The 21063-nt window shown below is 40.4% G+C and overlaps 2 protein-coding genes across 2 annotated transcripts; one reads left to right on the forward strand and one right to left on the reverse strand.

Annotated features, from left to right (window-relative positions):
- Positions 1-287: 287 nt before the first annotated feature.
- Positions 288-4939, forward strand: rnf215 (ring finger protein 215). Its single transcript, XM_084055779.1, has 10 exons — positions 288-595; positions 1146-1298; positions 1560-1631; positions 1758-1843; positions 1951-2005; positions 2102-2206; positions 2371-2487; positions 2698-2841; positions 3079-3181; positions 3328-4939. Exons 1-10 carry the CDS (start codon positions 377-379, stop codon positions 3348-3350), a joined length of 1077 nt encoding a protein of 358 aa, XP_083911905.1. The 5' UTR covers positions 288-376; the 3' UTR covers positions 3351-4939.
- Positions 4940-5596: 657 nt separating this feature from the next.
- Positions 5597-18182, reverse strand: ascc2 (activating signal cointegrator 1 complex subunit 2). The gene is made up of 19 exons (XM_084055778.1): positions 18058-18182; positions 15720-15830; positions 15399-15557; positions 14562-14735; positions 13803-13932; positions 13392-13459; positions 13096-13209; positions 12720-12832; positions 12504-12578; positions 11807-11911; positions 11647-11715; positions 11159-11233; positions 9805-10039; positions 9155-9351; positions 8791-8910; positions 7581-7805; positions 7140-7230; positions 6756-6850; positions 5597-6630 (listed from the first exon to the last, which is right to left on the reverse strand). The coding sequence occupies exons 2-19, from the start codon at positions 15804-15806 to the stop codon at positions 6459-6461; spliced, it is 2304 nt and encodes a 767-aa protein (XP_083911904.1). The 5' UTR covers positions 15807-15830; positions 18058-18182; the 3' UTR covers positions 5597-6458.
- Between the last annotated feature and the right edge of the window lie 2881 nt (positions 18183-21063).

Below are 21063 nucleotides of genomic sequence, written 5' to 3' on the forward strand. Positions count from 1 at the left end.
ACCCACCAGGCTCTGTGTTTCTCTACACAATATTCACCAGCGGCAGGGTTAATTAAGAACGCATTCCTTAAACACTGGCACGTCCTAAAAAGTGATCCCAAACTATCAAACATTGATAGTTAATTAGGTAACTATCGATTAGTTAGTTAGTAGTACAGTAACCAAATCGATAGATTTGAGGGTGAACTATCCCTTTAAAGCTTTTATTTTGATGGCAGGATCAATCCATTCTAGTCGGTAGCTGTGGTCAGCTGTGGCTGAGCTGACGCATCAGTTCCAGACAGACAGTTGGTGGGACCATCATAACATGAGGGCTGACAGCTGACAGCGGGGTTATTTATTTGTGGCAATTTCAGATCTGCTCGGTTTTTAGGCAATGGCTTCAAGTTCCCGCTGGTACTACTGGTGCACGTCTCTTATCCTGTGTGCTCCCTCTTTCCTGTCAGGGCTGCTGGTTACGGGTGAACAGGCAGCGCTGGTGGAGGTGTTCCTGGAGGAGCGGAGAGACGTAAACACTGTGCTGCAAGGAGAGGTGGTCGAGGCCACCTGGGGCAGCATCAGCCACCATGACGAGAAGATCCATGATCTGATTCTGGTCAGTGTGCTGTTTTAACATCTTTCTTATTAACCGTGTGCCATCTCAGTTATTGCAAAATCGGGAGCCCATAGTTGTTTTGATCTCCTTTTATGCAGTGGTGGAAGAAGTACTCAGATATTTTACTCAAGTAAAAATAGAGGGTGCCATAAAATGTTACTTGAGTAAAAAAGTACAACAGTATTGGCATCGAAATATACTTAAAGTACTCAAAGTAAAAGTACTAAAATGTTTGAAAATAGCAGTATCAAGTTTTCAAATAATTGTAGTGGAGTAAAAAGTACAATATTTGCCTCTGAGATGGAGTAAAAGTATTGGAAATACTCCAGTAAAGTAAAAGTACCAAAACATTGTTCAGTGGTGGTACAGTACTTGAGTAAATGTACTTAGTTACTTTACACCATTGCCTTTATGAATGTATATGAATACATTTGAAGCCATCTTATTTAGCTTGATTATAATAATATAAGTCAGGAAATACATCTTGGCACCAGTCCAAGAGCACTGTCAAAAAAAACAAAAAAAACCAAACAATTCCTGCTATGATCAGGTGCAGGACGAGGAGACCCAGGTGAGAAGAGGAAAGGGTGAAGATGAACCCAAAGAGCAGGAGCCGTGGATTGGTGTGGTGCCTGTTAAGATGGAGGAAAGTAAAGTTTCTACAAGGAACCAGGAGTCCTTTGCTGATACTGTGGTAAATAAAGTGAGTGTTTATTTTGAATTATAAATGCTCTCTGCAAAGCCCCTGACTGTTCATAGGAAGGCCCTTGCCTTAACTCAGTAAGACCTGAGGCTGATTTTACAAATGCCTTCTAAATCAGTAGTTCTCACACTTTCAAGATTGTTTAAAAAATGTTCAAAAAATAGCAGATGTACAAGCTTGTATATCTGCTATTTTTGAATAGCCAATGCAAAAATCTAAAATGACAGTCACTGCTCAGCCTGTTTCGTTTCTCTTTGCCAGATGCAACGAGCTTTGGTCCTGGGGGCCTCTGCATTGATCATCCTGGCCCTCAACCAAAACACTGTCAGTGAGGTAAGTAACACATACCTAAATAATTACACCAATCCGAGTTGTTGAATACAACTTGCCAAAACTACATCATTTCGGTGTTACATTAGCCGTCTTCAGCCAGTTGAATGATCTTCTTGACTATTTCAGATGGATCTGTCCCAAGTTCTGTCCAAGCCAATCATTGTCATCCAGACATCCGAGAATGTCACCAAGCTCATTGGTGCCCTCCTCAGGTACAACATGTGTAGCAACACACACAATCTATCTAAATACCATTTACTGGCATTGTTAAACCGAGCATGGACCTTGAGTGGCACTGAGTGACTCGATTTTTGCACAGAGGTCTTCATGCAACAGCCAAAGTCACATACAAGACCATTCTACAGGACAACTTGGTGAGAAATTATCTTATTGCTATAAGATCAATACTGTTACCAATTATTGACCAAAGGATGCTACAACTCGTGAGTCGTTTCTGTGTTCTTTTATAGGGGGCCACCCTGACATTGTGGTCCACTTGCGGTCGCTCCAGAGGTGGTCTGTATGGTGAATGGCAGGGGGTCATCTGTACAGGAGAGACCAACTCTCAGGTCCAGGTGAGGTTGTCGCAGATATAGAATATTATGTGCACTCAACGATGTTGACAAGCTTACCATGGATTAGCACTGTTGGACCATATGAGACTTAAACATAAACAGATCATCATATTCTTACTTTTAAACAAATATTGTAAAAGCCCTTGACTCTGGTGCATTTCCAGAAGTATCTGCAGCAACTTTGGAACACAGTTCTCCTGGTGGCCCTGATCCTCAGTACTGGGGTCATCGTTCAAGCCCGCTGGCAGTATCAAGATAATCAGCTTAATGATGATTTGGAGGTACATGTGTTTGCTATTGTCAAAATGATTAGCTTAGCATTGCTCTTGATTAGTCCTCTTTTAGGTTTGAATAGATTTCAGCTACTGTTTTTACATGAATGCATTCACTTTGAACATGATGCACTCTCAACACCCACCTGGGGCCTAGGGCCTAATCAAAATGTGGATCAACACAACACTCACTAATTTGTCCTTTGTTCCACTATTCAGTTACTACCTAAACAGGACATACTGCAGAGGATGTCTTCTCTCAAGACCAAGACATACCGCCAGCCCAAGCTGTGGTGTGACCCATCCCAGCCCATAGAGACTGATGACTGTGCTGTCTGCCTGGAGCCTTTCAACAACAACCAGGTTTGAATCAGTTGCATCAGTCCCAGTAATGGCTGCATGAACCTGCATCCCTATTAGAATAAAACTAAGTCCTATAGAAAGGTCTCTGTGATGCTAGATGCTTTATAGGCCATCGCTTCTACGTTCTGCCACATCTGTAAAAGAGCTCTTTTTAGTTGATCATGTTCTTGTAAGGCATGCAAACTGAGATGCACATTTGCACAATTAACCGATACTAATCCATTTGTGTTACTGCAGTGTCTGCGGGTGCTGCCATGCCACCACGAGTACCACAGGGACTGTGTGGACCCCTGGCTCCTCCGGCAGCACACCTGTCCCCTCTGCAAACGTAACATATTCAGTAAGTCTGCGATAATAGTGGGAAAAATACCACATTTATATTGTTTAATGCTTTTACGCCAAATGCATACACTTTGTACAGTAAGTGCTGTATGGACAAAGGTCTGAAACTCACCATACACTTCTCTCTTCAATAATCCTCACAAGGCAACCTCTGCAGAGACAGTTAACGGTTGCCACCATTTAGGTAACCTCCTCCAGCAACAGTAGAACGACAATGGGATCAAGTCTTGTGTTGTGTTTGGGGACACTTCAGTAGCTCTTCTCGGACCTCGCCACCACCAGCACTGGATTTGTGGGAGCACTTGTCTTCTCATAGCTGACAGCCAGCCTTTGGGACCGTGTATCTGTGGGCCAAGCGATCCTATAGCAGAACTCATCAACACGGTGGCAGTGTAAAAACAATACTATGTACTGTACCAGTACTATTGTTTAAATGGTACTTTTTCTTGGGATTACAATGTTACTGTACAATTGTGGATCACGTTTGGCAGGTATGTAATGTGTATGTGTGACTTAGACCAGCGATGTGGTGGTGCCTCAATGGCATGTTCGTTTACATACAGTATACAGGAGACGAGGGCAAAACACATTCTAGCACATGGGTGGCCAATTATGCTCTTTTCAAAAAGGTAAGGGGGTTCTTGTTCAGCTCTATGGCTTTCAAGAACGAAGTTTGGCCACCCTCGTTCAAGAATGTGTGCTTTGTAACTTAAAAAAATCTCTGTACTGTTTTTCTGAATTAGATTCAGAATGGCTTTTAACCTGATCCTAGTCAGAAGCCCCTTGTTGAGTGAATTGTTTGTGCATGGATGTTCAATGCTTTATGACATCCTTAATAACAATAGTCTTTTTGCACATCGGTATTTCCTACTGTAGGACAGGTGCGTCGGACAGGAGTAGATGAGCAAAGTAACTTTTAAAAGTAATGTCACGCAATGTTTTTTTGATTAATTCCACATTCATCAGGTATACTTTACTCTTCTCCATGTTGACAAACATAGTGGGACAATGTCATTCCGGGTCCCCTCTTGTGTCCAAATAATATCAATAACTAACTATTGAGGTTTGGACTAACTGATAATTGAAATATATTTTTGTCAATGAGTAAGCTAAATAACATTTGTCATAACTGCCACAGTTGACAGACAACGTGAAAATTACCCTTCAAGTGCAGTGATGCCTTATTGATGAATTTTAGTGGGCAGTGATGAAACTGCATGCCAAAACCAGTTTATTTAATTTGGTTCATAACTCGAGTTCTGTACAGTAGACTACCATATTTAGTTTAGACATTTAGTTCAAAGTAGTCGCTTATACTTGTTTAGAAATGATAGTGGTTGACAAAAAAAGGTCTTTCCACACACCGGGGGCATGACGAATAAATGATCAGAAAATTGCTGGCGAGTATTTCACATCAAAACTATATTATAGTTGAATGCCTCATTGATGCATGTTGATGCCTTTATTCGCAATGAAAATGTACCTTGTTCTGAATATCGCTTTATAGCTGCATAATATTCCACGTTTAGGACGTAATCATGACAAACAGTTGGCAAATTGCATGAGAAATTTAAATAAAAGAAACACAAAAAATGCCCCCGGTGTGCAAGAGTGGGGGTCGACAGAAAAATGTATATGAACATTCAACAGTTGTTGCTCAGTTTGATGTCAACCCTTTGTTTGAGAATCTTGAATAGGAAATCATGAATACCTACACCACACTGTTAGCAGAATCAAATGGCATATTGTGAAAAATATTGAATATGCATCACTACTTAAAATACTGTTTCAGATAATCCAAAAAAAGCTACTATCCAGTTGGCTTTGACGCAACATAACCTTGATGTCCATCACTTATATCACAAAGCTTTGACCAAAAGAATCCTCAAAACAGTCAGTATTATTACTGTATTTATTTTGTTTTTGTAATAACAAAAAAATCACAAATATGCTTTTCTTTGTTACAAAATGCTCTTATAGATCTATTCTCTCCCTAGAAAATAGCTGCTGTGCATGGCAAAATGTAGAAGCTTTTTTTCCTCATTTGTTTGAGATAGGAGGGACCTCTCTGTATGTGCTTCCAAACATGGGAACACACACGACTATGCTAGTGAGATGTTGATATAGCAACTTTTGCCTGATTTATACCTTGTGCGCAATGTCACACATCAACAATAGCCAATGTACAAGCTCACAGTGTGAGTTTGTGGATTGGTTATTGTTGGTGCACAACACCAGCGTGCAATCAAGTATAAATCACCCATGACTTTATAGGATTTTACTGAGACTGGTGGAGACCAGGTGGGTAGGATCAGATGTAGACAAAATTCACACACGCACTTGAAAAAGTTTTGAAAACAACTTCCACACATGGTACTCTGAAGAGTAGGGGGATATCACACACTCCAATAGCTTCTTTTAAAAAAAAAACAATTCCCACCCAGCCTCTGATGTTCGGAATAGCATTACCAGGACATGGCGTTTCAAAGCGGTACCTTATGTCTCTTCCTTTTATTCCTATGTTGTTCATTTAATGATGTCAAAGAAACTGTCAGCTTCCTCAAAACGGACCTTAATAATAAACTGATTTGTTACTTGGCAAAAATAAAGGTCTTGTCATGTTTTTCTCCTAGTCACCTGCTCACACTCGCTGATTTGGTGGGAATTTTCTTTCTTAAAGCTACAATCCGTATCTTTTATGTCCTGGTGGAGAGAGGAAATTGCAACTGTAACACCCCAGGACTCAACTCCGGGTCTCCCACATGGGAAACAAAAATCTATAGCTCAATCAAGAGGGAATCCCCACTTGGGCAAGGGAGATACTGGCTCATGAGCTTCAGGCAGGGCTACTTGTCAACCTGTAGGTGTCCTGACTCCTACCCAACGCCAGGGTCTACATTTCTCAATGGAAGAAAAGGGAGATCACCTACAACCACTGCAGACGTGCCAGTTCTATTGTGTTAACATACTCTACCATACAGATTGGTCAAAATAAAGATTTATTAATTAAAAAAGTTCTGGATTGCAGCTGTGAAGGACAATGAAAGAAAAATCTAACTTGTGTGCAGATATCGACTATTATCAGGACTATAGCACGATGTTGGGGAGACTTGAAGAGGGTCATGCGTTGACTGAAAGCCAACCATAAAACGTAGCTCAATAGGATACCTCAGCCTTGACCTCTTGCCTCAGTGTTTGGCCACGGCCTCTCTGCGCTTCCTGTACCGGACGTGCGGTTTTGTCGTGCTCCAGGCTGCATGTCATACGAGTGGAGGTCAGGAGGGGATCATGCCCTTGTTCCTTTTGCGGTCGGCCATGGAACGGCGGTTGTGGTTGCCACCTCGGCTCTTATTGGCCTCCTTCTTCCGTCTGTCCTGTAAGGTCTCCTGGGTCTGGCCCTGGCCCTTGGGCTTGCCCGCCACGTCTCTGGCAGGCGCTGGCCGGTATCTGGAAGGACAGAGGAAAATAAAGATGGATGGATTTCTCCAACAGTGCACATGTTTTGGCCCTTAGCATGAAAAGTAACAGTGAGTCAAGACAGTGCATTGCAGAAGTGTGTGTGCGGTCTTTACCCTCTCCTCTGCTGCATGGCAGCTCTTCTAGCTTCAGCCCTCTCCCTTAGCAGGGCTGGGTCCTGTATAAACTGGTCCTTATTCACTGCATTGCCCTGGATGGACAAAGGACAGCATATGAAATAAGAACACAAAATATAGATCTGCATATAGGCTACAGGGCGGCATGGACTGAAAATCAGGAGAGACAAACACTGGCATGGTTTCATGTAAGAAAAGCGTTACGTATCATAACGCACCTTCAAACTATCGATATAGCTATAAACAGTATTGTTTCACCCTTTATCCCGTTTGAAAATAAACTACATCGATATAACTTAAAAAGTCGATATACCGCCCTATCTGCATGTGGAGACCACATGCCTCTGCATTTCTGACCATTACCTCCTCAGCCTCTTCCTCATCATCTTCATCCTCCTCATCCTCCAGGGCTGCTCTGCCTCCTGTTCGTAGTATCTGTGGGACAGTGAATGGCCTGCAGGGAGACAGAAAGGCACATATTAGACAGAATTGCATAGTGGGTTAACAATCCATGACTTCTCACAATACACCTGAAACCAGCAGAAGGGAGGCAGAATCGCTAAGATCTTTTGCTATAATGATGAACTTCAAGTATACTGTGTGTATATACTGTCAAATTGCAGTGGCAACTTATGGTATAAATCTAAAACATTTCAATGTATACACTGATAACAAGTGCCCAACAGATAATAAAAAGATCCAAGATTCAAGTCTGTTGAGGTCCGACAGTCATATTTCTTAAGTCAGAATGAGGAACGCAATACATTGCATCCCAAAAAACAGTAAAAACCACATCTACACAACCTTCGGTTCAGCAGGCTGTCTCCATCCAGGTCGTTGGCCCCCACTTGGTTGATGTCGTAGGTGTCGTCATAGTCGTCATCATAGTCGTCCAGGCCGTAATCTGCTGGTGTACGCCCTGGTTCGATGACGATCTCGTCCACTACCGTCTCGTAGGCCTGGTAGCGGGCCCTCTGCTCCTCTATGTGCTGCTTGTCATTCAATAGGTCTCGAGCACTTTCCCCTTTCCTGTGGGATCAAACATGTAGTGCAGAGATCACACTTACTTCCACTACACAAAACATCTACTGATGTTCAGACTTACAGCGCCATACTGGTGATCTGGCATGTTTCATAGAGTTCGAGCAATTTCCTGTTTAACTGGTTTACTTCAGTGTACAAGCTTAAAGTGGTTTCATTTTATGTGAACTGATCATATTTAACATTGATTGACTTTTCTGTATAGGGGTGTGTTTTTGTTTCATTCAATGAATGTCAATAATTGTTTAAGATGATATACTATTTCACCTCATATGTAAACTAGACAGACATTTCCCCTGTAAATGACTGTGCAGAAATAACTGTATGTTTGCCTAAGGCTCAGTTGCCGGGATGTTTTATCTGCCAGCATGAACAATTTGACTCCACCCTAGGGGAAACACTGGCATTGCATGGATGGTTTGATTTTCAAGGAAGCCACAGGATACTATTCCTTTCAGCGCAGTCTGAAAAATCAACTCACAAAGTTGAAACTTTAATCTGTTATCTCATCATTGCATAATGCATTTTAAATAGCAGATTGATAAGAATTCTAGCCAAAAATTGTCCCTGGGGAAAAGACTGTTTTACCAAACCCATTAACCATGGGTTAGGCATATACGGCCCTATTCTGGGCGCCGTCTTACCCATTATCCCTAAACTTCTTTGCCATTTTTTTGCTATTTTGAAAAACATTTTCAAGTAGTTCAAATAGCCAATCTACATCGACACATTGTGAGCTTGTAGATTTGCTATTTCAACTATTTTGAAAATGTTTTTCAAAATAGTAAAAAATGGCAAAGAAGATTAGGGATAATGGGTAAGACGGCGCCCAGAATAGGGCCGATAGTGTCCCTATTATAGGCATGTCATTCTAGGTGTAAATGTCAAAACATTTCAGATGCCAGTGCTGGGGCTATGATGGAAATCCAGGCCATTCCAAACGTTTTCCAATGAACAAGTCCCACCCACTCACCTTCTGCCCTTCCAGATGCGGGACATGTCTACTTGGTCTCTGTGGAAGACATCAAACTCGTCGTCGTCAAACACATTGGACCTGTCACTAAGCACGGCTGGAGGCTCCTGCTTCACTGGCCTGGGGAGACAGGGAGGAAAATAAGTCAAATAGAGCTACAGCAGTGCCATCCATTTTCCATTACGTCAGAAATCAGTCCTTTCATCCTGAAAAGTCTACCTCGTATGAAATGGAAGAGATCAACGTTCCTTCCACAGCTAACCCAAGAAAGAAAAGAGCAATGATGCTGGCTATTTTCACAATTTTTCACAATTTGTCACACAACAAAGTAGGGCTTAAGTGGTTAGGTTTTGGTTAGTGATACCTGGCCATGGTGCGGTCCAGTTTGTCCAGGCCGGGTGACAGGTTGCCTTCTAGGATGTTGTTGATGACCAGCTCAGTGTTATAGTCGTACTCCTGGAGACAGGCCAGCAGGAAACCCTCTCCCAGGTCAGGCAGCAAGTCCCTGATACACGTCAGCAGAGACTCCAGCTCCCCAGCACTCAATGAACCCGCTGCACCCTGGACCACACACAAACCAGTTCAAGTAGCAGGGTATAAGTAATTAAAGTCAAGGACCAAGCCACTCGCAAACCATGTAATTATATGAAAAGTAGAGCCCGACTGATATATCGGCCATTATTTGACCTTTTTGACGACAATTATGCAGCCCGATTTATTTACCACTTTCAACCTGGTTTTTCCTTGCATGTCATTATAAAAGAGCATTTTTAAAATTCTAAATCTTTCAAAAAAATTGCCAATCTACAAGCTCACAACGCGTTGGGAAATAAGTAATTTTTTTCCCCACATTAATTTGAAAACTTTGGTCAAAACATTGGTAGTGGTCTACGACTCAGGCTACCATCAGACCCACAAATTTGGCATTGGTCGGGCTCTAACGAAAGGGAGTATATCAGGTATGCCACAATTCAACTAGTTAAAAGTCAGAATTACAATAACAGGAGGACTAACATTGTTTCCCTTGTAGGGCATGTCCAGCGTGGCCTCTGCTCCCCTGGGACTCTCCCCGCCCTCCCCTGCTTCTCTGACCCCTGGTGGTGACTCCCCACCACCCCAGGCCCCACCCACTGCCCCTTGTGCAGCTGCAGAGGTCTTGGGCTGAGCTTGGCTTTGAGGTCTCCTCCGGCCCGTGCTGTCCCAGGCACTCTGCACTCCTTGCAGCAGGTATGACGTCCTGGTCTCATCACTAAAAGGAATCACGGGCACCATTAGAGGGAATGCAGGCCCAAATTGTTGAGTCCACTAATGTCAACATTAACACTAATCACAGTAAAAATAACAAGGCAACCTAAAGGTGTGCAGAGCTGAACAGCACCCACTGGTGGACAAATTTACAGACTGGGTGACATGCAGTAGTAAGCCGCTTTTACACAGCCTGTTCGAGGAGGGCATGTTGAACCATCATTCATACCTCACTGTTCTGTATTAAAAGGTATGGACATAGAATGGGGGGCATTGTTGTGTCGCCTTTGAGCCGGCAGTAGAATTAGTCTATACACATCTATTTAATTTTCATGACCCACTGTCATTAAAGGCAGTCAGTATTTTAAAAGGGAAAATATATAGCTTTTATTTTTAGAAAATTAGATAATCCTATGAGTCTGAAATTTGTTAAAGTAATAGTTCAACACCAAAATATATTTTTATTTTATTTTCTATAAATTACTCACCCCATGAAGCCTTGACTTAATGAAGATATTTTTTTTGCCACATTCCTGATCCAATATTCCTCCTACATCTTGGATTAGACCGAGTTGTTTTGGAGTTTATGAATTATTTTTATTTAGTTTGGTCTTGGCTCTCACATTTACTTCAATTCATCAAATATTGGATCAGGAATGCGCCAAAAAGAAAGAAATCCCCATGAATTCAAGGCTTCATGGGGTGAGTAATTGATAGAAAAAAGTCATCCCTTTAAATGCATAGGCTGTTGTTGTAAATGTAGGCTATCAAGTCAACTGACAACTGTCATCTCAATGTATGTGCATGTGAGAGAGAAAAAGATGTCAGTCCATTTTGTGTATTTTGTGCAATGAATGCATAGGGAGGCTATAGTTATAAATGTATAGAACCTACTGACAACAGCAGCTGTCATCTTAAATGGCATGCTGTAACACTAGTCTCTGATGCTGTTGTAACTTGTATTACACATCGTGCCTCTGAGCAGTTGGTTAATCAAAAAATTGACCAACATCGGCTCAATTTATTCGATTTTCTCGATTGAAACAGAAATATTGGATATTAGAATTTCCTAATAACCAAACAGAAACACAGTACTAAAAGTGACTATAAAGCTATTAGTTACATGAGAGGTAAGGCCTGCTGTAGCAGGCTGATGTCGTCTGCGATGGGGAATTGGTCATCATAGTCTGACAAGAACCTGAGAGGAAAAACACAACATACACATGATTAATACAATCAATAAATCCCAGTACTTGTCACCTGTTCTACAGCAGACGGTCATGAAAATTATTGTTCGGTTCATTGGTCCACACTCCTTTGTGGCATCTGTCAATGTGTATTTGCATATTCAATGAAATGTGGTATGTATCTGCATTTAACCCATCCTAGATATCAGGAGCAGTGGCCAGCTATGGGGCAGCAACTCATGGAGCAGTTAGGGTTTTTTCTTTTACTGGATATTTGATTGAGCATTGAAATGCTACATTGCCAACTTAAATGAAATTAGATGATTCCTCATCAATAGGGATCAACTGTAAGTCCCTCAAGGACCCATGAGGGATCCAGCACCACACTTTGAAAACCACAGTCTCTTGGACCTCTTGAATGTACCTCTTCTCAGGTAGAAAAGATGTGAAATGTTGTAGGAGCTCCTCTGCAAATGTTTGGATGTTTTCTCCCCTGCAAGGCACCAAAATCAGTGTTAGGGTGTATCACAGTAGAGGAAAATGCAGCATGCTAAACCTCTCTTATAACAGTAGTGGAGTCTTACCCCTCCAGGATGGGCTGGAGACAAGTGTGTTGCAGCAGTAAGTGCGCCATCTCCACCATCTTGCGGCCAGAGTGGGACACCCGCTTCCACAAGTCCTCCTGAAGACTAGAGGAGGAGGGTCATTCATTAAGACTGCTAAACAACATTTTAACACAGCTGTATGGCCTGTATTCAGTCCTCACAACTGCTGCATCATCAGCTATGTTCCAAATGTCCAGGTAACTACTTTGTTTTGCATGACTGGGCAAGTTCAGCCTGACAACAAAATCAGGCAGAAAAAAAAGAAGAAAGGAAAAAAATCCCTATTAGTGGGTGAACAATCCAACGCTTGGTGAATGCTGCTTCACAATGATAGGAAGAGCCGACAACGAAGGATCAAAAGGCGACGTTGCTATGAACACTTGGCCGCCACAAGCCAGTTATCCCTGTGGTAACTTTTCTGACACCTCCCGCTTAAAACCCCAAAAGCCAGAACAGTAACACTGGCTATGCGCTAGTTCTATTTTAATATAGAGAATGGACAAGGACATTTTGTTTTGTTCACTAACTGTCAACTTTATAGCTCCTATCCCAGTGCAGCCGTTTTGAAATTCAAAGCAAAAATTACCCATTGTGTGGTATGCATTCTGTGAAAGATCCAAATATGACTTAAGTGTTCCCCCTGTTACCTAAGTAAGTCACAGGTTGATTTACTCACCTTTTATCGTCAAAGTTCCTCTTTCGCAGTGCCTTCTCAAGTTCAGGTATGGCGGTCTCATAAAACGAGGCCAGTCTGCCATTCAAAGAAACAATGTGGAATATTCATTATTAGTGTGGTTGCCCCGAAGGGCAACACCCTATAGTAAGTGTTGTTCATTAATCTATGAGTGATTCACATTAAGGAGGTGCTGCTCTGAGCTCTCCATCTGGGTACCTGCTGAGGAAGCCGTGGGAGTGGAAGGTGGCACAGGCAGCAGGGTAGATATCCAGGAAGGCGTGTATGGTGCTGGTGGAGTCACACAGGTACAACACCAGGTCCGCCAGGTCCTGAGACCGACACACAAGCACGTTTCAACTGCCCTGTCCCAATCACCCTGAAAACATCTCTCCTTCAAACTTTTGAATGAGTTATTGACAAGACATGGATATAAGACCATGACATGTTTCAACATTAACAAAAATGACATGTGGTAATGAATCAGTGCGCACACAGGCAGGTGTGCATGTGTGTGTGTGTGTGTGTGTGTGTGTGTGTGTGTGTGTGTGTGTGTGTGTGTGTGAGTGAGTGAGTGAGTGAGTGAGTGCCAGACCTGCTGACTCATGGTCATTGCAGTGGGGCGGCTATGTGCGTTCAACTTCAGCGGTTCCATGGCTATGGCTCCTTCACACTGGAGACCACACTTATCTAAGATGGTATCAAATATCTACAGAGAACAGAGGAAAAGGCAGAGAGTGATAGAGATCGTGTGAGGTCAGGAAAATGAATGAGTATAGAGACAGTCTGATGCATTCATTCAAGAAACTCTGGTGTCGTACAAGATATTTTCTCCTTTATGGACTGAAGGGCTCTGTTTGGAAAATAGCCATTGTGTATTCTGTCCCTTACCTGTAAGACGGAGGGCACCGTCTCATCCAAGTCAACATAGTAACTGGGCTGCTGGGTAAATATGTTCTCTAAAAAGGATAAAACAAGGATGACCCCATCATTATCATCAGTGAAATAAACAAACCCTTCATCCAGTTTCTTATGTTTTCAGCAACGCAATTGTGAAATTGTAGTGAGGCTCTGTATGTCACTCTGTTCACAAATTACTCATTGTTCACACATTACTCATTGCATTGTATCATTATCAAACCACAGTATCTCCAACTCTAGTTTCTCCATCTTCTAGTATTTGACATACTGTATGGTGAAATGTAGTGGTCAAAGGTTGGCGAAGAGCCAAGCAGGTCCACCTTGTACATCTCTACTGTAGGTTGCCCTTGTTCTTTAGGATTTGTGTCATTAACAACTGACCTATCATCTTATGCAGCAGCTGGGTGTTTCCCTTCCCAAAGAGAACACACAGGTCCAGGATCTTGGGAATGTCAAAGAGGTAGTTCTCGTAGATGATCTCTCCGAATACAGTCGGGGTTAGGAAGTTCTCCTGAAGGGAGGGGAGTTATCGAAATCAAGATCACATCTCTGTCCAGTGAAAAAATACCTCAATAGAACATTCAAAAACAACTTTTTGTAATTGGGTTGACAATATATTTTGGAAATCTGGGCAGTGAAAAAGCAGCAAAACACTTAATCTAGGGAGTCATGTGACAATTAAGTATCAAACAGCTTTTTGATCTCCCATACTGTTTGTCTTTAACACATTGATTGCCTAGATCGAATTAACTTGTTTTTTAATTTGACCCAAAGACCAAGGAGATAGATTTTTCGAAGATCTAGACTCCTATCCACTTCATTGTTAACTTAAAACTTAAAAATTCTCTATCTCGGCTCCTGAGTACTTTTTTTTTTCAATGAAAAATCTCTGGCATAAAACTGCAAAAAATCTGAAATAATTCAGGCAGTGAATTAGTTTCCACAGTGGGAAGGGCCTATTTTCCTTATTAAAAATGCCATGTCATGAACACAAAATATTTTTTCATTCACACACATGCTCCTAAATACAGTTTACCTTTCGCCCACATGCCACATCTATTTGTGCAAGTGAAATGGTCACACTGACAAGGCTGAAGGCTCTGACCTCTAAAATCCATATTCAACTGCTGTACTTCCTACCTTGGACTCCTTGTGTGTGGCCATCCTGAGGAAGGTCATGAAGACAGCTCGGTGGACGCAGCGCTGCGTGTCCGCCACGACCGGGGTGGAGGGCAGAGAGGCAGGGTCCAGGCCTCGGGGGGCGTGATGTAGGTAAGAGTCCAGACATTTCTGCAGAGACTCATCAAACACCACCTGACAGGACACACAGATGGCTGACGGTTAAAAACAGTGCATTAGAATGCTAACACTCTGCTGATGCCAATATCACAGCAAACTTCTATATTCGGTAATACACGAATATAGCAAACTCCATACATGGTAAATGGTGCATTTATATAGCGACTTTCTCCGTGCTGAGGAAACCATGCCAACCTGCTTATCGGGAGCAGTTAGGTATGGGGTTATACAACATTAATATAACTGATTAATTGCATGGTCAAATTTTCCAATAAGGTTTACCTTACACCTGTTACACAGTAACTGTGATTCTGGGTGAAGATGCAGACTTCTAAAAAAAAAAAGAGTGCATTCTTCCTACCCAATTTATTAGCACCTCAGCACACGTACATGTTTTTACTCTCGGAACTAGCTTGTGCAAACTGTCCCACGTTGTTGGTCACTAAAGCGATTGGGAGCAGACTTGGCCTGAGGAATGTATACATAATTTGTCCCACTCGAGTGGCATAAACAAGGTGTGAAAGGCCTTTAACCCAGTGATAGCCCGAGCCACTGCTTCCCCCTCCATCATATCCAATACTCATTAAACCAGCAGAGAGCCATGACTGAAGTATACAACAACAAAACACTAACTGTGAAGGATTTGAACCATAAAGGCAGTATGTGACGGTCCCACACCTGACACCAGAACTTGTCATGGGGCAGTGCTAGCAGCCATTCCAGATCCTCGATGATAAACTTGGCATGTTCGAGAAACTCCTCCACCTGGGCGGGCGAGACGTTCTCTGGCAGGGGCTTGTAAGGCACAAAACACCTCTCCTCCTTCCTGTCTGGATGCTGACAAGACAAAGCTGTACATCAACGACAGTTTTCTTCAGTAACTCTCACAGTAAATGTAAATACCAATGAGAGGCAAGCAACAGACTTTTGTCTGTTGCTTGTGAGCAAGCACAGTGCCAATGTGCAGTGTTTAGATAACAGCCTTTAGGGCTGACTCACCAGAGCAGGCAAGGTCCTCTCCTTTCCCAGTGGTCCACCTGGCTCTGTCACCTGCTGCTCATCCAGCGGCACTCTGGCACACGCCATGGGTCCGTCGCCCTCTAGTGGTTTCTGATAAAGGATGGAACACAAGGTAGGTATGAGTCTGGAGATCTATTGTATTGCTAAAATCCTCAGCATTGATTTATCCGTTTGTAACTCTGAAAGTGTACAAATAAAATGGATCTTGGCTCCATTACACTCTCTGAGTTAAATGAACACTGCACAGCTGGATTAACAACGGGGTTTAGAGGGGCTTGAGCCCCTCTAGGGCCCTGGTTGATGGTTGGAAAAAATAATAATTTCAATGTTTTTTTTTAAAAGTAACTATATACATTGGTTTGGTAGCCTATACATTTGTTGTTCATTTATATGATATTATGCACATTTTAGAAGGATGATATCCAATGACATTCCATTATTGACTTTTAAAAATGTTGCTGTACTTCTGGTCTATGGTGACAGAAAATGTAGGTAGCAGAATGCAACAGACAACACAGGTTTAAAAATGAATCCAACAATTCTCCTGTCTTCTGTATTTTTAAAAGCTAGTTGGTCGAGTTTATTGAATAGCATTAGTCATAGGTGGCCTTTGCTGTATATCACCAAATTTCAAGTGTCTTTTTATACTCTCTCAACTCTGACCTCCTTCACTGGCCATGGTGCTGAAGAGGGGCACCTTATGTGGGAAGACTACGTTTTTTTAAATGTGTTTTTGTCTTTTAGTAAAACTATGCCCAAAAATAACCTTAACCTCATTAAAACTATGACTAAACCTAACCTTAACCTCAGTAAAACTATGCCTCAACTTAACCCTAACCTCAGTGAAACTATGCAAAAACCTAACATTAACCCAAACCTCAGTGAAACTATGCCAAAACCTAACATTAACCTAAACCTCAGTAAAACTATGCCTAAACCTAACCTTAACCTCACAGAACTATGCCTAGCCTTAGCCTCAAACTAATATAACATTTGTCTGAGAATGTTTTGGATGGGGGGGGGGAAATCAACTGAATGTAGTTGCATTCCAGTAGTACGCATGCCAGACAGGTGTAAAACTCGTTCTGTGGGCCCGGATTTCCCCTAGTGCCCACTCTTCCGAGGTCTGGTGCCCACTCTGTCTGCGTTGGTGCCCACTCTTCCTAGATGCCCAGTTTTCCCTCGTGCCCAGAATGTTTTGGTGGCCACCTGTCCTTTTACCCATAGGCCTATATCAAAGGGAAGTTACAGACATGTTATATTTGTATTTCCATTTTGCACTATTACAATAACTTGATTGTGCGTATCATGTGCGCAGTTCTGTGTGCTCTTTATTTACATGATGTTAAGCAGTCTGAGCGATTTATCAATGTGGGCCTTTGAAGTGGTCTTTAGTTGATTTTGTTTATATAGGAATATACCTGTAAATATCTTTTTTTTGTGACCCCCATGGATTGCACCTCTCTTTTATCTATTCTGGTGCTGGGCCTGATGTGTTAATTAACCATTTCTCTGAACACAATCTGTAAAATGTGTGTTGCCTGTGTTGTTATGTAGTAGTGTCACAGTGATATAGCCTCTTTATTATGTTATAAGCATGCTTTGGTGTCCTGTACATCTAACCTAGCTGTTGTCCTTGTATCAGGAGAGAAATAGCCTATAAACTGTTTTCTAATTCTACTCTTGTCTTTATTAATATGGTCACTGTTTTCAACTCAGTCCTCGATTCTGGGAGGGGTTGTTTGTGTTGAACAGTCTGTCTCAGTCTGAAGCTGAGCTACTTAGGTTTTCCACCTAAAAAAGGCGACTGAAAATATAGTTGTTAATTTTGAGGGGCCTCTTCAGGGTGTATAGCCCCACTGAGGACCCTTTGTGTTTATAATCCGGCCGTGGTGAGGATTTTAATGTGACAGTAACGTCGCCACAAAGCTAGCTAGCCATGGTTGCACCAGGCTGTGAAAATCTGCCACACATACACCAAACAATAAGCCGGTACTTCCATTAGTTGTAGCTGTAAAATAGAAGTAGGTTAGTAGAACCGATATAACGTTATTAGTAGACAATGGGCAACTAGGCAGTTAGTTAGCTGTGTGTTATGTAGTGTGGTGACTCAGTGTCAGACAGTCAGTGTCTAAATACCCATACAGTTTGAGAGGGGCCAACGTGCTAACATTTAAGGCAACAGTGCTGCTACATAACTTCAACACAAAGTGACAGCTACAGTGGCTAGCAGACCGGTCATTCTTATGTCGTTTTATTTTTTGTATTTATTTTTTGTATTAACGTTACAGAATAAAATGATATAGACTCAACTCACCTCTTATTGTGGTTATGTTTTAGCCATTCCATCGAGCCACAGGCTTTATCAGAGTTTAGCTACGTTTACAGTACCGTTCATCTGGAAGAAGTGGCCAGGAAGTGGGACACGATTTTTTCTCTGGAGGACGCATGTGCGGCTACCAACGTCACCGGCCCGTTTCCCAACTGCAGTCACGCTGGCCGCTCTTCAGAAAGAGTCAGTCGCACTAGCCGTGCTTCAAAAATGATTGCGCAGCAACGTGGCTTTTTACGGTTAGGCGAACTGATGGTGCGTTCAATGAAATCGTAAATCCCAGTTACTTCAATATATACATGTAAAAATGTAATAAAACAATCTAAAAACATTGTTTGTGTCTAATGTTCTCGTCTATAATTATTACCGAAATGTTTTACTGCACAAATTATTAATAATAAAATATTGAAATATTACAGAATCCAGTACAGTTCAATGTAATTTTTTGGAAAATCATAAAAAAATCTAAAAACATAGTTATCACCCAGCAACTAAATGTTATTGTGCCCATGTGTGTGTCCTTTACAATATGTGAATATTACCAATATATTTTACTGTACCGATTATTAATAATAAAATATTGAAATATTACAGAATCCCATCAAATTCAATGTAATTTTTGGAAAATCATAGAAAATTCTAAAAACAGAGTTATCAACCAGCAACTAAATATTATTGTGCCCAAGTGTCTCCTTTACAATATGTAATTGTTACCAATATGTTTTACTGCACCGATTATTAATAATAAAATATTTAAATATTACAGAATCCCATCTATTTCAATGTACATTTTAGGAAAATCATTCAGAAAAACATAGTTATCACACAACGACTAAATGTTAATGTGCCCCATGGTCTCCTGCATACCATGGATGATTATAAATATGTTTTACTGTAGCAATTATTACTAATAAAATATTGAAATATTACAGAATCCCATCCATTTCAATGTAATTTTTTAAAAAATCATTAAAAAAATCAAGAAACATAGTTATCACCCAACAACTATATATTAATGTGCCCCATGGTCTCCTGTACACCTCTGATGATTACCAATATGTTTTAGAGTAGCAATTATTAATAATAAAATATTGAAATATTACAGAATCCCATCCTTTTCAATGTAATTTTCCAAAAAATCATAAAAACTTCAAAGAACATAGTTATCACCCAACAACTATATATTAATGTGCCCCATGGTCTCTTGTACACCTGTGATGATTATCAATATGTTTTACAGCTGCAATTATTAATAATAAATTATTGAAATATTACAGAATCCCATCCATTTCAATGTAATTTTTCAAAAAATCATAGAAAATTCAAAAAACATAGTTATCACCCAACAACTATATATTAATGTGCCCCATGGTCTCTTCTACACCCGTGATGATTACCAATATGTTTTACAGCAGCATTTATTAATAATAAAATATTGAAATATTACAGAATTCCCATCCATTTCAATGTCATTTTTCAAAAAAACATAAAAACTTCAAAGAACATAGTTATCACCCAACAACTATATATTAATGTGCCCCATGGTCTCGTGTACACCTGTGATGATTAACAATATGTTTTACAGTAGCAATTATTAATAATAAATTATTGAAATATTACAGAATCCCATCCATTTCAATGTAATTTTTCAAAAAATCATAAAAACTTCAAAGAACATAGTTATCACTCAACAACTATATATTAATGTGCCCCATGGTCTCTTGTAAAGCTGTAATGATTATCAATATGTTTTACAGCAGCACTTATTAATAATAAATTATTGAAATATTACAGAATCCCATCCATTTCAATGTAATCTTTAGAAAAATCATTAAAAAATCCCCAAAACATAGTTATCAACCCAACAACTATATATTAATGTGCCCCATGGTCTCTTGTGCACCTGTGATGATTACCAATATGTTTTACAGCAACATTTATTAATAATAAATTATTGAAATATTACAGAATCCCATCCTATTCAATGTAATCTTTAGAAAAATCATAAGAAATCCAAAAAACATAGTTATCGCCCAACACCTATATATTAATGTGCCCCATGGTCTCTTGTACACCTGTGATGATTATCAATATGTTTTACAGCAGCAATTATTAATAATAATAAATTATTGAAATATTACAGAATCCCATCCTATTCAATGTAATCTTTAGAAAAATCATAACAAATCCCCAAAACATAGTTATCGCCCAACAACTATATATTAATGTGCCCCATGGTCTCTTGTACACCTGTGATGATTACCAATATGTTTTACAGCAGCAATTATTAATAATAAATTATTGAAATATTATAGAATCCCATGCATTTCAATGTAATTTTTAAAAAAATCATAAAAAATCCCCAAAACATAGTTATCACCCAACAACTATATATTAATGTGCCCCATGGTCTTTTGTGTACCTGTGATGATTACCAATATGTTTTACAGCAGCATTTATTAATAATAAATTATTGAAATATTACAGAATCCCATCCTATTCAATGTAATCTTTAGAAAAATCATAAGAAATCCAAAAAACATAGTTATCGCCCAACAACTATATATTAATGTGCCCCATGGTCTCTTGTACACCTGTGATGATTATCAATATGTTTTACAGCAGCAATTATTAATAATAAATTATTGAAATATTACAGAATCCCATCCATTTCAATGTAATCTTTAGAAAAATCATAAAAAAATCAGAAAACATAGTTATCACCCAACAACTATATATGAATGTGCCCCATGGTCTCTTGTGCACCTGTGATGATTACCAATATGTTTTACAGCAGCAATTATTAATAATAAATTATTGAAATATTACAGAATTCCATCCATTTCAATGTAATCTTTAGAAAAATCATAAGAAATCCAAAAAACATAGTTATCGCCCAACAACTATATATTAATGTGCCCCATGGTCTCTTGTACACCTGTGATGATTATCAATATGTTTTACAGCAGCAATTATTAATAATAAATTATT

The sequence above is a fragment of the Gymnoscopelus microlampas genome (genome assembly GCF_963454915.1).
Source record: "Gymnoscopelus microlampas genome assembly, chromosome: 4".
Lineage (NCBI taxonomy): Eukaryota > Metazoa > Chordata > Actinopteri > Myctophiformes > Myctophidae > Gymnoscopelus > Gymnoscopelus microlampas.

What these genes read in the sequence shown, in the direction of transcription:
- rnf215 (XM_084055779.1), top strand. Translation starts at nt 377, where the DNA reads ATGGCTTCAAGTTCCCGCTGGTACTACTGGTGCACGTCTCTTATCCTG. An exon ending in ACCAAAACACTGTCAGTGAG is followed by an intron (nt 1,632 to 1,757) that starts GTAAGTAACACA and finishes TGACTATTTCAG; the next exon opens with ATGGATCTGTCCCAAGTTCT. An exon ending in AGCCTTTCAACAACAACCAG is followed by an intron (nt 2,842 to 3,078) that starts GTTTGAATCAGT and finishes GTGTTACTGCAG; the next exon opens with TGTCTGCGGGTGCTGCCATG.
- ascc2 (XM_084055778.1), bottom strand. Translation starts at nt 15,806, where the DNA reads ATGGCGTGTGCCAGAGTGCCGCTGGATGAGCAGCAGGTGACAGAGCCA. An exon ending in GCTGCTGCATAAGATGATAG is followed by an intron (nt 13,460 to 13,802) that starts GTCAGTTGTTAA and finishes TATCCTTTTTAG; the next exon opens with AGAACATATTTACCCAGCAG. An exon ending in GCCATGCAGCAGAGGAGAGG is followed by an intron (nt 6,631 to 6,755) that starts GTAAAGACCGCA and finishes CTGTCCTTCCAG; the next exon opens with ATACCGGCCAGCGCCTGCCA.